The sequence below is a fragment of the Astatotilapia calliptera genome, chromosome 17 (assembly GCF_900246225.1).
Source record: "Astatotilapia calliptera chromosome 17, fAstCal1.2, whole genome shotgun sequence".
Lineage (NCBI taxonomy): Eukaryota > Metazoa > Chordata > Actinopteri > Cichliformes > Cichlidae > Astatotilapia > Astatotilapia calliptera.
Window position 1 is genome coordinate 1574640 of NC_039318.1, and position 13520 is coordinate 1588159.

A 13520-nucleotide genomic window follows, 5' to 3' on the forward strand; every position below is an offset into this window, starting at 1 on the left:
GCATGTTGTCTTACTCCAAGCTGTATAGGCTCGAAAGCCTACTACCAATTAAGTATATTAGGTGATGTGCATCTCTGTAATGAGAAGGGGTGTGGTCTAATGACATCAACACCCTATATCAGGTGTGCATAATTATTAGGCAACGTCCTTTCCTTTGGCAAAATGGGTCAAAAGAAGGACTTGACAGGCTCAGAAAAGTCAAAAATAGTGAGATATCTTGCAGAGGGATGCAGCAGTCTCAAAATTGCAAAGCTTCTGAAGCGTGATCATCGAACAATCAAGCGTTTCATTCAAAATAGTCAACAGGGTCGCAAGAAGCGTGTGGAAAAACCAAGGCACAAAATAACTGCCCATGAACTGAGAAAAGTCAAGCGTGCAGCTGCCAAGATGCCACTTGCCACCAGTTTGGCCATATTTCAGAGCTGCAACATCACTGGAGTGCCCAAAAGCACAAGGTGTGCAATACTCAGAGACATGGCCAAGGTAAGAAAGGCTGAAAGACGACCACCACTGAACAAGACACACAAGCTGAAACGTCAAGACTGGGCCAAGAAATATCTCAAGACTGGTTTTTCTAAGGTTTTATGGACTGATGAAATGAGAGTGAGTCTTGATGGGCCAGATGGATGGGCCCGTGGCTGGATTGGTAAAGGGCAGAGAGCTCCAGTCCCACTCAGACGCCAGCAAGGTGGAGGTGGAGTACTGGTTTGGGCTGGTATCATCAAAGATGAGCTTGTGGGGCCTTTTCGGGTTGAGGATGGAGTCAAGCTCAACTCCCAGTCCTACTGCCAGTTTCTGGAAGACACCTTCTTCAAGCAGTGGTACAGGAAGAAGTCTGCATCCTTCAAGAAAAACATGATTTTCATGCAGGACAATGCTCCATCACACGCGTCCAAGTACTCCACAGCGTGGCTGGCAAGAAAGGGTATAAAAGAAGAAAAACTAATGACATGGCCTCCTTGTTCACCTGATCTGAACCCCATTGAGAACCTGTGGTCCATCATCAAATGTGAGATTTACAAGGAGGGAAAACAGTACACCTCTCTGAACAGTGTCTGGGAGGCTGTGGTTGCTGCTGCACGCAATGTTGATGGTGAACAGATCAAAACACTGACAGAATCCATGGATGGCAGGCTTTTGAGTGTCCTTGCAAAGAAAGGTGGCTATATTGGTCGCTGATTTGTTTTTGTTTTGTTTTTGAATGTCAGAAATGTATATTTGTGAATGTGGAGATGTTATATTGGTTTCACTGGTAAAAATAAATAATTGAAATGGGTATATATTTGTTTTTTGTTAAGTTGCCTAATAATTATGCACAGTAATAGTCACCTGCACACACAGATATCCCCCTAAAATAGCTCAAACTAAAAACAAACTAAAAACTACTTCCAAAAACATTCAGCTTTGATATTAATATTGCCTAATAATTCTGCACTCCCTGTATACTGAAGGTCATGGCGATGCATGTACTCTGCTGGTACCTGTAAAGGGCATGAACTGAATCACACAGCAATGGAAAAAGGTCATTTAATTTTTGAAAAGGTAGCAATTTATAATCTGTCCAAGGAGCCTGGATAGAAAAGGTTCTTGAAGACGTTTCACCTCATCCAAGAAGCTTCTGAGAACTAAAGACACAGGAAACATCTAAGCACAGAAGTAAGCTAATAACACTCAAGTGAAAGCAGGAAAAAATAGTGACAACACTGAAGCGCTTTGGTGTTCTGAAGGCAGATGTTTTCACCTTTAGCAGCTTTAGATATCACATGTACCTAAGAGGCAGTTACGCATGTACAGTAGGGAGAGAGGCTAGATTCTCTACAGTTTGAGGCAATGAAAAGACTTGTAAAATGGACAAAGAGTCCTTGAGAAATGTAAAACGTAAAACTTAGTCAAGATTTCGGGTTGATATGTGATTTGGAAAGGAGAACTTTGTAAGTAAATTGTACTCTGTGGGCGGAGTTTAGTGTCTTCTAGGGCCGTTAATCCTAGGGTGCTGGTACATGGCTGGTCTCTAAGGCTACGTTCACACTGCAGGTGAAAGCGCATCAAATACGATTTTTTTGACCCTATGCGACCATCTATCTGATCATGGTATGACAGTGTGAACGGCACAAATCCGATATTTTCAAATCCGACCTGGGTCACTTTCATATGTGGTCCTGAATCCGATACATATGTGATGTTTTAGAAAGCAACTGCTGTTTGATGGTCACGTCGCATTAAATCCGTCTTTTATGTCACTGACACAAGACAGACGCCAATTATCAGCGCCCAAGAAGACATGGTGAACGCTTCCTGGCCATCCAGTGAAACTCTTGGGAAGACAACGTGAACATTTTATTTGTACTGTATAATCTGCAGATTCTGACAGAAATCTATCCTTTGAAGCAGCGCTCCTCTAAAACAGCAATAAGGATCATTATTAGGTTATCGACATTATTATGTAAATAACAAAATAACTTAAAGCAAAAATTGGGAAACGTAAAGTCCGAAGTCTTTATATTAAGGCCATCAGTCAAACAACACTGTTTGCTCTGGGTCTAAACAGACGTCTGTGTGTGACGTCTTCTTTTGCGCATGCGCCGCTTTGAGCGTTCACACTAGAGTGCGTTTGCTGTCGCATTTTATTTGTAGTGTGAACGAGCAGACAAAAAAATCGGATTTGATCAAAAAATCGGAATTGAGCATCAAGACCTGCAGAGTGAACGTAGCCTAACTCATTTCTCTTTCCTTTCATTTCCACTGCATGATGTCCAATAATACCATCCATCCATCCATTGGCTTCCGCTTATCCTTTTCAGGGTCGCGGGGGGCGCTGGAGCCTATCCCAGCTGTCATAGGGCGAGAGGCGGGTACACCCTGGACAGGTCGCCAGCAGGGCCTGTCCAATAATACCCTCAAATATAAATAATAAGAGGGAGAGATTTAAATAACCCAAAGAACACAGAATGAAACTCCAGGATGAAGTCCATGTATAACTGCTGCTAAATTAACCTGAAACAATAGACAGAGTCTAAAATGACCTTTAAGCCGTATTCATCTGCAACCTTCCCTTAAAGAGCACTACGAGTGTTGCATAACTCAATCCATCAATTTTCCTAAGTGTTTATCCAGTTAAGAGTTGTGCTGGGAGTGAGGGGTGTGGGTGGGGCGCTTGCCTGGAGCCCATCCCAGCTATTATAGGGTGGGAGGTGGGATACACCCTGTACAAATCGCCTCTCCTTCGCGGTGCATAAAATCCATTAGACGTGAAAGCTGAAAAGTGAAATGCCAACGCACGTGCTGTAATCCTGTCTTTGTCTTAGATATCGATGAGTGCAGCATCAACAACGGCAGCTGTGAGTACGGCTGCATAAACACCCAGGGCAGCTACGAGTGTGTGTGTCCACCCGGACAGAAACTCCACTGGAACAAGAAAGATTGCATCGGTAAGCACCAGCCCACACACACCTGTGTGTACATTTGTGAATGTGCGAGGCACGGTGGACAGATCACACAACAGAAGTGATATGACTCTGTACTCCTCAGAGGGAGTGAAATGTCTGCCCAATGGGAAGCCAGCACCGCGAGCCCAGCTAACCTGCATCAAGAGCGGAGGAGCTGAGGTCTGCTCACTGTCCTGCCCCTCCAATGCCCTCTTCCTCGCAGGTGTGCACAAACACACTCATGTTGGCGTCTCATGGCAGGACAGTGTTTCCTATTAATCATATATTTTTCTATTTTTGTCAGTGAACTTTTGGGTCCGTGATGTTCAGATTCGTACCAGGACGTGTTCTATATGTAGGAGCTTGGTTTTTTGGGTTTTCCTTTTCATCTGTCGACCACAAATGTTTAATGCTGACACAACTTATATTCATGCCGTCATTTTTTTTTTCAGTCCATTAAATGGTTGTTTGGTGCAAATAAATGTGTAATTGGGATCTGGAATCTGTAAATCTGTAAAGAAACTGATTGAAAAAATGAAGAAAACCCAAAGCAAACCTGCACTGAATATGTATTAAAAACAGGAAGGATCACAAACAAGTTTGCAGAAAGTCAGACAGGAAGGAGAGAGCAATTGTTAACCTGCTGTCAGCTTCATTTGTAGCTTCAAAATGATTAATTGTTCATCTAATCTATAACTAATCCTAAAAACTAAAGATTAATTAACAGTAATTCAATAGAGTTTTATTTATATAGCACAACAGTAAAATCTCTACATTAACATGTTGATTGCCATCGATGGTTTTTTATTCTGTCTCTGTAGCTGTATGTTGGAAACAGTCCTTTGTGCTGCTCTGGTGCAGCATGTGTTGCTGCCCTCTGGTGGTCTGTCTGTGCCATTCCCCTCTTGATGAAGCTTGCGCTCTTTAGTGCCATATTTGTGGATTCTTCAGGGGCCTCTGTGCTCAGACTGATGTGTTTTTCACTCTGAGAGGTTTTGTTGGCTTCACCCATCCTTCCTCTTTGCTGGCACCCCAGCCTCTCCTCCTGCAATAGTACTTAACACACATCTGTAAATCGATTGCATTCTTTGATCATGCCAATTTTTCCACAGCATGGCTGTCCCTTCGTTTTACTTGGCAGCTATTGTGTGAGAATGATGGATCGCTCTCAGGCATGAAGTGAAATATTTGTTTTTGTGTCTTTTATGAGTACATCTTAATTTAAGGAGGAATGAGCCATGTAAATTCCTGTGGCTGAAAGGAGCCCGGGCTCTTTTTTAATCCCTCACTTCCCCATCCAAATGCATCTTTGTCTCTACGTGTATTAACAGAGAAAAGCATGGCTCATAGATCTTTCATCTGGGTCTTCATTTCACAATCAAAGGTCACATTTTTGTTTATACCACTAAACATCTACCAAACTTGTTTTAATAATGCTGACAACTGTGCCTTTGGCCATCCTATGAAACATACAACGAGAGTCCTAACCTGTTCTCATCATCAGGTTTTGGTTTTCTTTGGTCACTTAATCCTGTTCTGCGTTGTTGTTTCTCACAGACTCAGAGAACAGCTACACACTGAGCTGCGGAGTGCCCGTCCAGCCTGGTAAACCTCCTCAGAAGAGGAACGTCACCACGGCTTTACCCGCCTGTGCCGGTACAGTAAACATAATGGGACACAGTAGGTGCAGATCAGTGATGGGATTCTATGCTCCCTGCACATGTACTGACTCTACAAAATATTATTCTGGATTTGCTTCGTCTCCACTTGAGAAATTGTTTTTACACAAATTACTCATTAAATTCTGGTAGCATTTATTATTTTAGCACTTATCTTAATTGCAGGTAGTTAGGAGGCAGTAGCTGGTACATACTGAAAATACAACATCCATCCATAAATACATAATAATCCATACATAAATAAGCATAATTTACAACTACATGCAAGATTACTAACTGGCCTGAGACCACATTTCTGTTATGTTTTTGTCTCTTCATTGACCTTCCTGTTGAATTTGGAATTTAGCTTAAAATCTTGAATGATCAGGTCCTGTCATATCTCAGTGTATTATACTAACAGAGGAGTTTACTCTGCAGGTTTACTGGTGACTAAAGTTTCCAAAAGTAGAGCGGGAGGCAGAGAGTAACAAAATGAAAGAACAGGATATGTTATGAGTTACCAAATATAACGAAATAGCTCTAATTAAATGCTGCAGTAAACTGCTGGGGGCTTCCCATGATGCACTGAGCAAGTTCTTCTTCACTTGCCTCTTTTTCACTCTGAGTTTGTTCACACACTTAACCAGACCACAAACAAGCAACTGAGATTATACACACAACAAATGTGCAACAAATAGCAAATGAGCAGTTATGTGATGGCTGTAGCGTCCTATAAATGATCAAATAAAGAGTTGATTTGTAAAGTGATCTTGAGGTAACAGCTTATGTTGTTCTGTATGAATAGACACGTTGGCACCACCCATCAAGCAGAAGGCCAGGTTTAAGATCAAAGATGCCAAGTGTCACCTGAAGCCCCGCAACAAGGAGAAACACCGAGACGTATCCAAGCAGAACATCCAAGGTAATGAACTGTCATATTTAAACAGCAGCATCTGGCACTGATATTATACTGGCGTTTATAGCCCACTCTAAATTTGATCTTCTTCACTGTTTTTGGTTGCCTGAAAGGAGGCCAGTTCCCCTGCACCGATGACTGCCAGGTAACGTTTGTCAACCTCAAGTGTGACTCATCTAAGAAGCGCCGGCGAGGACGCAAATCTCCTTCAAAGGAGGTTTCACACATTACCGCTGAGTTTGAGATGGAGATGAAGGAGGAAGATGCCTCAGGTGTGGTGATCCTTCTTAACTCTGCTTTAAATATAATCGACACAAAAACATTAAATCTACAGAGAAATCAAATATTTATGATCGAAATGTGGTCTGAATGTTGTTTCCTCAGAGTCGTGTAACGTGGACTGTGTGCGGGAGAGAATGAAGCAGAGGCTGCAGAGTGCCATGAGGACACTCAGAAAGTCCATCACCAAACAGCAGTTCTACATCCAGTTCTCTGGGACCGAATATGAAGTGGCCCAGAAGCCACCTAAGGCGGCAGAGGGTGCTGAGACCTGCAGCACAGGACAAGTCCTCAGAGATGGAAAGTGTGGTATGTTTGCAGCTGAAAGAGTTGACTGGGTGTTACTGTTTCATCAGGATCTATCGATCTAACTTGTGTATTTCTTCTCAGTGAGCTGTGGTGTGGGGACATTTTATAGTGGGGAGCAAGAGCAGTGTGTCCAGTGTCCCCCTGGTACATACCAGGACACGGTGGGACAACTTTCCTGTGAGCCATGTCCCAGTACTGAAGGACAGGGAATCGCTGGTGCCAAGAATGTATCCCAGTGTGGAGGTAATTCCCTATCCCATTTTTTCCTCACTAATACTGAGATTGTTTCCATTTTATAATGTCAGAAAATCTGGATATTAATATTAATGTTGTAGAAAGAAGAAATGAAAACCAAAAAGAAAGTTTCTCCTCTATCATCCCCTCAGGTCAGTGTCCAGTTGGTCACTTTTCTGATGATGGGTTCCGCCCATGCCAGCCCTGCGCGCTGGGCTTCTACCAGCCAGAACCAGGCCGTGTCCTGTGCTTCCCCTGTGGAGGAGGCCTCATGACCAAGTATGAAGGATCTGTGTCCTTCAGGGACTGTGAGGCCAGAGGTGTGTCTTTTGTTCTTTTTGTGGTTTATTTTGAAGGTACTTGTCAGAATTGCTTTTATAGTGCAAGTTCAGTTCAAATAATACACAACAATAAACAACACAATTAAAATAGAAGTGCCAGAGGCGACCAGTAAGGACGGAGTTCCCTGACAGTGTGCCAGAAACATTTGATCAAAGTCTTGTTTCACGACTTTACCAAACTTCTTTTTGCTTCAGCCACTGTCCTAAACCCTGCGGCCAGCTGCCGCTGGTTTGATGGCTGTCTTATTGTTAGATGTGTGGAGAGATTGTTGGTTGTTGTCATGTATTCAGGTCAGTCCACACTGAGATAAGTAAAGTGTATTTAGAAATTTAGCATGTCCATCCATTGATGATCCTAGAGGATGAAAACCACTATTTTTGTTTGTTTGTTTCCTTTTAATAAGACTTATGCTGAACTTCTTGCGTTTAAGACGAAATATCTGGAAAATTTCACGACACTAGCAAATGAGAATATTAATGATGCGTTTAGCTGATTCACACTGTGGCTCGTTCTCTTAATGTTTGGTTACGTTTGATCGAATCTGTGGTAAACACTATCATAAAGGAGCGCATTGTCTGAATGACACAATGCTGTCACTTTAATGGGTAAATAAAGCCACATAACTAAGGGGCCATAAAGTAGTGCTCAGATGTGTTGAGATGGAACTTGGTGCAAACTGATTTTGTTTAGTGAGTGTGCGGTTCAGTGTTTTCTTTGTGTGTCTGCTCTTTAATAGAGTTGTACTGTGTGCACACTTACCCCTTACCTTTCCTCAGTGCACTGTGCTCCCGGGCATTACTACAACTCCAGTACCCACCGCTGCATCCGGTGCCCAGCAGGCACCTACCAGTCAGAATCCAGCCAGAACTACTGCATCACCTGCCCGGGCAACACCACCACCGACTTCGATGGTGCTACCAACGTCTCCCAGTGCAAAAGTAAAGCTGCCCACTATTACCCATTGTGGTTGATAATGAGAAGTATATCACAATATTGTTGGCATTGGTTTAAATACTCCAAAGGGTTTCTACAATTTTGTCCTTAGACCAGGTGTGCGGAGGGGAGCTGGGAGAGTACACAGGCTACATTGAGTCTCCTAACTACCCTGGAGATTACCCATCCAACGTGGACTGTGTGTGGATGATAAATCCACCACACAAGAGACGCATCCTCATTGTGGTGCCAGAGATTTTCCTCCCCATTGAGGATGAATGTGGAGACGTGCTGGTCATGAGGAAGAGCGGTAAACAGAAATATGAATGTACAGAACTGATGAACTCGTTGACTTCACGTTTCTTTAAATGAAGATGCAAAAGTGTGCCTGCTTGTGTTTGTTGCACAGTGGTAGGGTTGGCAGTGCCTGTAAGAAAGTATATGGCACTGTGGTTCTTTCCTAAATGCTTACCTGTGAACAGTGACTTTAATGACGCTGCCATGACATGCACATGTGTCCAGTGGCACAGTATGTCATGCTGTCACACCTGAACTGTTTATCATTCATTTCAGACTGGACCGATTTAAAGATCAGCTTTTTTTCTAGAGCTTTAGGTCATTCCACATGCTCCAAGAAAAACAAGCTCTAGAAGATTCTAACTGTGCTGTGTGCTGTGTCTTCAGCCCATCCCACCTCCATCACCACTTACGAGACGTGTCAGACCTACGAGCGACCCATCGCCTTCACCTCCCGCTCCCGTAAGCTCTGGATCCAGTTCAAGTCCAACGAGGGGAACAGCGGCAAAGGCTTCCAAGTTCCATACGTCACCTACGATGGTGAGTCAGCTTCATCGCAGTTCAGCGACAGCCAACCTTAAACAATCTTACAGCTTTTTATTTCACTGCGTTGCGTATTTTCACCCACTGATTTAACCCTGTTATGCTGCAGAGGACTACCAGCAGCTGATAGAAGACATCGTGCGGGATGGCAGGCTATACGCCTCTGAGAATCACCAGGAGATTCTCAAGGTATGCATGTAATGTGATCATATTACCAGCTGATCTTTGTTCCAAGGTCACACTAACATATAAGGTAAAAAAAAGTCATCACCTCATAAGATGGGTCCAGTATGCTGACAGTCTTTGTATCTTTATTCTCCCCACAGGACAAGAAGCTGATAAAAGCCCTATTTGATGTGCTGGCTCACCCCCAGAACTATTTCAAGTACACAGCAGCAGAGTCCAAAGAGATGTTCCCTCGTTCTTTCATCAAGCTGCTGCGCTCCAAAGTCTCCAGGTTCCTACGACCATACAAATAGACAGGCCCGTCTGCGGTCCTGGTCAACAACCCTGACATCCTGCATCATTCCAAATCCAGCAAACTAAATGTAACCCAAACCCCCATCCCACTTCTGCCCTGCCTCTGTCTATTCATCCATGTATATTTGAGCTTTCTAACTCGTAAGACATCACTAACAATGGAGCTTTCTGTACAAGGTTTGACCGATAGAGGTTTTTGAAGGCCAGTATTTATATTTTTATACTGTATATTGTATTGATATATTCTTTCTTAAATTTGGAGATTTTGCACTGAACTGTTAATTACCACAGGCATGCTATCTGAGTAAGGGTTTATCTGGCAGTAACAATGAATACATATTTTTCAGCAGAAACAGTACAGTAACTATGGTAATTTACTAATTTAGTAAAATCATCTGGCAAATATTTCCTTCCTCTGAATGTTTTATAGAATGTATATAAAGTGGTAATCAAGTGGAGGATGTGCAGCGAAACAGCAGTGTCCCAACCTGTAGGTAATGGTACATCCCACATGTCAGTTTGTTTCATCTGCGGGAGACCCCCATGCCCACCGCCAAAAAACTGAAATATTATGCGCAGCTTCGTGGAAAAAAGACGACTCAGTCTATCGACTAGTCTTTCCTAGTCTGTCAGTGCTAGGCTAACCAGCCGTAATCCATTCCTCCACTGTATTCTGCTTACAACATGACCTTTTCCATCTTTGTACTGTTTTATAGTCTAGCTGATCAGGCGTAAAAAGACCTGCAACTGTACGTCTCTCGCTAAGAGTTAGACTAAAGCCCGAATGCAGAACCCTGTGAAGGTGCAAGGGTGTTATTCCCTGTCAGACTACTTCAAATACAAAATCCTCCAAGGTTATGAGAACATAACCAACACAGGCAAACATGTTGCCTACTCCAGCTTTAACAAAACCTCATCTTCTCATCCAACTCAAAAACAAAGCAAATTTATCAACATGTAGCTGTTGTTTAAAACATGCATATTAAAAAACTCTAAAGTCATCTAAAAGTCTGAATCCGCATGCTATTACACAGCAGCACTTAACAAAAGGCCAGCATCAGCTACCCAATATATCGGTCAAACTCTGTTTCTTCTTTTCTCACAGTCATTTCCCATTGTTTGCACATTCTCTAACAACTGTATTCTACAGTCTTCCTATTTGCTTTCTGTGTTGTTATGTCCTTTTTTAATATTTATACTGAACATTTTGGAACTTGCAGAGGGGCGCGCAGATGTTTTAAAAATGATCTGTGAACAAGCGTGTGGACATACACAGGTGCCCACGCAGAGCACAGCCTGAACTGGATTTCTTTATTGGCCCTGTCGTGCACAAGACAGAGATGAGAAAACAATCAGTGCACTTAAATCAGAAATGTTAAAGTGGTGACATCTAAATCCTTCCACTCCAGTGATGCTTTATCCACTGGGGAAAGATTAAATTGGGCAAATTGCAAAATCTACATTGTAATTTTGAGATGAGATAAAACTACCTGCAAGTAACAGATTGTTACGTTATAGAGAAATGTACCTGGTGTAACTAGTATTTGGAACTTTCATTGCACTTGAATTTTATATTTTAAACTGTAGGGGAAAGGATCTAAGTTACATGTTTTGTTACCTTTTTGTGTTATGTGCCTGGTGTGGTGGTGATAGGAAAAAGAAGCAGCTGTGTCTCCTGTGCTTCCACTCTGTAGCTTGCAGTTACCCTCAAATTTGTCTGAATAACACACACACACACACACACACACACACACACACACACACACACACACACACACACAGAAAGTTAGGTAGGCTGAAGCATCTCAAAGCCTTCGACTGTAGAATAAACTGAAACGCATAGAAATACAGTGCAAGCGCTGGATTAGCCAGCCATGCCACCATCGCTACAGTACGTGTTTCCACTCCCCCAGTCCTACTTTAGCCCTCAAATACGTTATATAGCTGCCAGAGAGAAGAAGTGTCTCTGTAAACGCTTCTTGCATGATGGCATTATACATCACAATATCTACAAGTTTCTAAAATGACTTCAAACAGATGCGCACTTTTCCATTAAACAGGAAATGTGAGTATACTATACTTTTCTTTTATAACAAACTAAACGTTTCTGTGTCATTCCCATTGTTACTAATATATAAACTCCTATACCGCATATTGAAGATGGACTCTACATCTGCACACTGAGACTGGAGTTGAAAAGCGAGTCAGGAGTGAGTGGAGTGTTGGTCTGAAGGTGAATGTAGTGGCGCAGTCGGAAAGAGAAGCATCTCTTGCCCGAGCGTTTGTAGCAACTACAGCTTCACTGAACTTATCTGTGTGTAATTCTGTTCAACAACATGCATGCTGATGGTAAAAATGTAAAATCCCTTATCAGTGCTGACATTTTTTTAGAGACTAATGTCCTGTTACCTGTGTCATTCTAGTCTTTGTGCTGGGCACAAGGAAGATAAGGGATAGCCATCGCTAAATTGGAGCTTGTCACACTGACGTTCAAATAAATTACCACCTTGATGGTTTTGCTACTTTTGTTCTCAAACACAAATCACTGCTGAGTATTTTTCAAAGTAGAAGCTACGAAACCTTCAGTGCACTATGACAGTTAACTTTACTTGATATAAACTTGCATGGCGTGCAGTTTGCTAGCATGGACCATTTTGAAACTCAGAGCACAGTTACTCAACAGTTTCAGATCTTTTAGTTTCAAATTTGCATTGCCTGTAACAGTCTGTGGAGTGACTTCAGTGTGAATGTCGCAGATAAAATCCAAAGTATTACTTGATGCTCCCTCAGTGTCAACAGTATTACTAGCTAACTTTAAAGCTAAGGAAAGCTAGGATGAGCCAGCTAGTGGCTATATTATGTATCATGTGTGTGTGTCTCTGTTAGTGGGTGTGCTGCATTAGCTGTTAGCCAGTGAATGCCATTTGTCCTCAATGAAATTACTGGGTCAACACGTGAAGGAGCAGTCAATAAAATGTAACTGTTTCATTTTCTGGATCCAAGTCATTATCAGAAACAGCGCAGAAACCAATTCAATGATCTATTAGAATCGATGGTACAAACTCGTTAGTTACTACTTAGCTGTGACCAGCATGTTTGTCTTTGATGTTCCAAAAACACATTTTCTTGAATGTACGCCACAATACAAGATATTACAAAAACTACAATGATGGATTTTTAAAGTCTGAAAGTTGATTTTCATAGTGCTCTGAAATGAAACCAGAAGGTAGGAAATCAATGAAAAGACTTTTGCTTTGAGAAACAGTATGCATTTTTGTGAACTACTTGTAATTAATGGGCTGAAGCAAAACCTGCAGTATGGTCCTGCATGGCACTCACCTGGGATAAACTGGTCAAAGTTTAGGGTTTTTGTCCAGAATAATTTTTTTTTTTTTTTTTAAAGTAAGGAAAATAAAAAATCTATTTTTGCATTGGCTGAGAATCATCCCTGTAAGACAGCTACATGTGGAAATACAGTGTGTCCTCAAGGCTGTTCTCACCAAAATCATTGTGTAATTTCCCAAATTAGTCGTTTTGTTAGATATTCAGCTCCATACTGCGGTACGGCCTCCTTCTTGTCTGAGGTGGGTCCTGTTCATTATGAGTGTTATGGAAAATATATGAAATGCTCTAAAAATTTATAATTGTTTTTTTCTGAGAATGTATTCAGTTGTGAGTGGGTGTACGAATGTGGTTTATGAGTGTCAACAGAACGTGTGCGCTGCGTGACTGATTCTTTGTGTGAGTCTTTGTGCTGGGTGCCTGTGATAGAAACAGAGGTTGTGTATGTGTACTTTAGTCCATTCTGTAGAGGAATAATTTTAACGTTTGTGTTAGTTGGTTGTATCCAAAGAGAGAAACTGTAACGCAGTGGTGTGCCATTGTTTAGTCCATGAAACTCCAGTACTGAACAAATTAAATAAAATAGTAGCAGAAACCCGATTTGACTTGTCTCGTTTCTGACTGCGTGTGGAATCTTCAGTCGAACAGACTCAGAGGAGAAACGCTCCTATCCGCTCATCTCTTATCTCAGATGTGCTTCTACATGCTATTGGCACAACCGTCTTCCGGTACACTACCGGAAAATTTAGCTGACACTGCTAA

At 42.1% G+C, this 13520-nt stretch overlaps 1 protein-coding gene across 2 annotated transcripts in view; it reads left to right on the forward strand.

The window, feature by feature from the left end:
• scube1 (signal peptide, CUB domain, EGF-like 1) overlaps positions 1–13358 on the forward strand; it is a 120378-nt gene extending 107020 nt beyond the window's left edge. For both annotated transcript variants that reach the window (XM_026146357.1, XM_026146358.1), the window contains 13 exons: positions 3306–3428; positions 3529–3648; positions 4983–5081; positions 5889–6005; positions 6113–6271; positions 6384–6587; positions 6669–6830; positions 6974–7141; positions 7940–8101; positions 8209–8406; positions 8781–8933; positions 9046–9125; positions 9263–13358. In XM_026146357.1, coding sequence (XP_026002142.1) covers positions 3306–3428; positions 3529–3648; positions 4983–5081; positions 5889–6005; positions 6113–6271; positions 6384–6587; positions 6669–6830; positions 6974–7141; positions 7940–8101; positions 8209–8406; positions 8781–8933; positions 9046–9125; positions 9263–9415 — 1898 coding nt within the window. In that variant the 3' untranslated portion in view covers positions 9416–13358. The remainder of the gene's footprint in view (positions 1–3305; positions 3429–3528; positions 3649–4982; positions 5082–5888; positions 6006–6112; positions 6272–6383; positions 6588–6668; positions 6831–6973; positions 7142–7939; positions 8102–8208; positions 8407–8780; positions 8934–9045; positions 9126–9262) is intronic.
• The last annotated feature ends 162 nt before the right edge of the window (positions 13359–13520 follow it).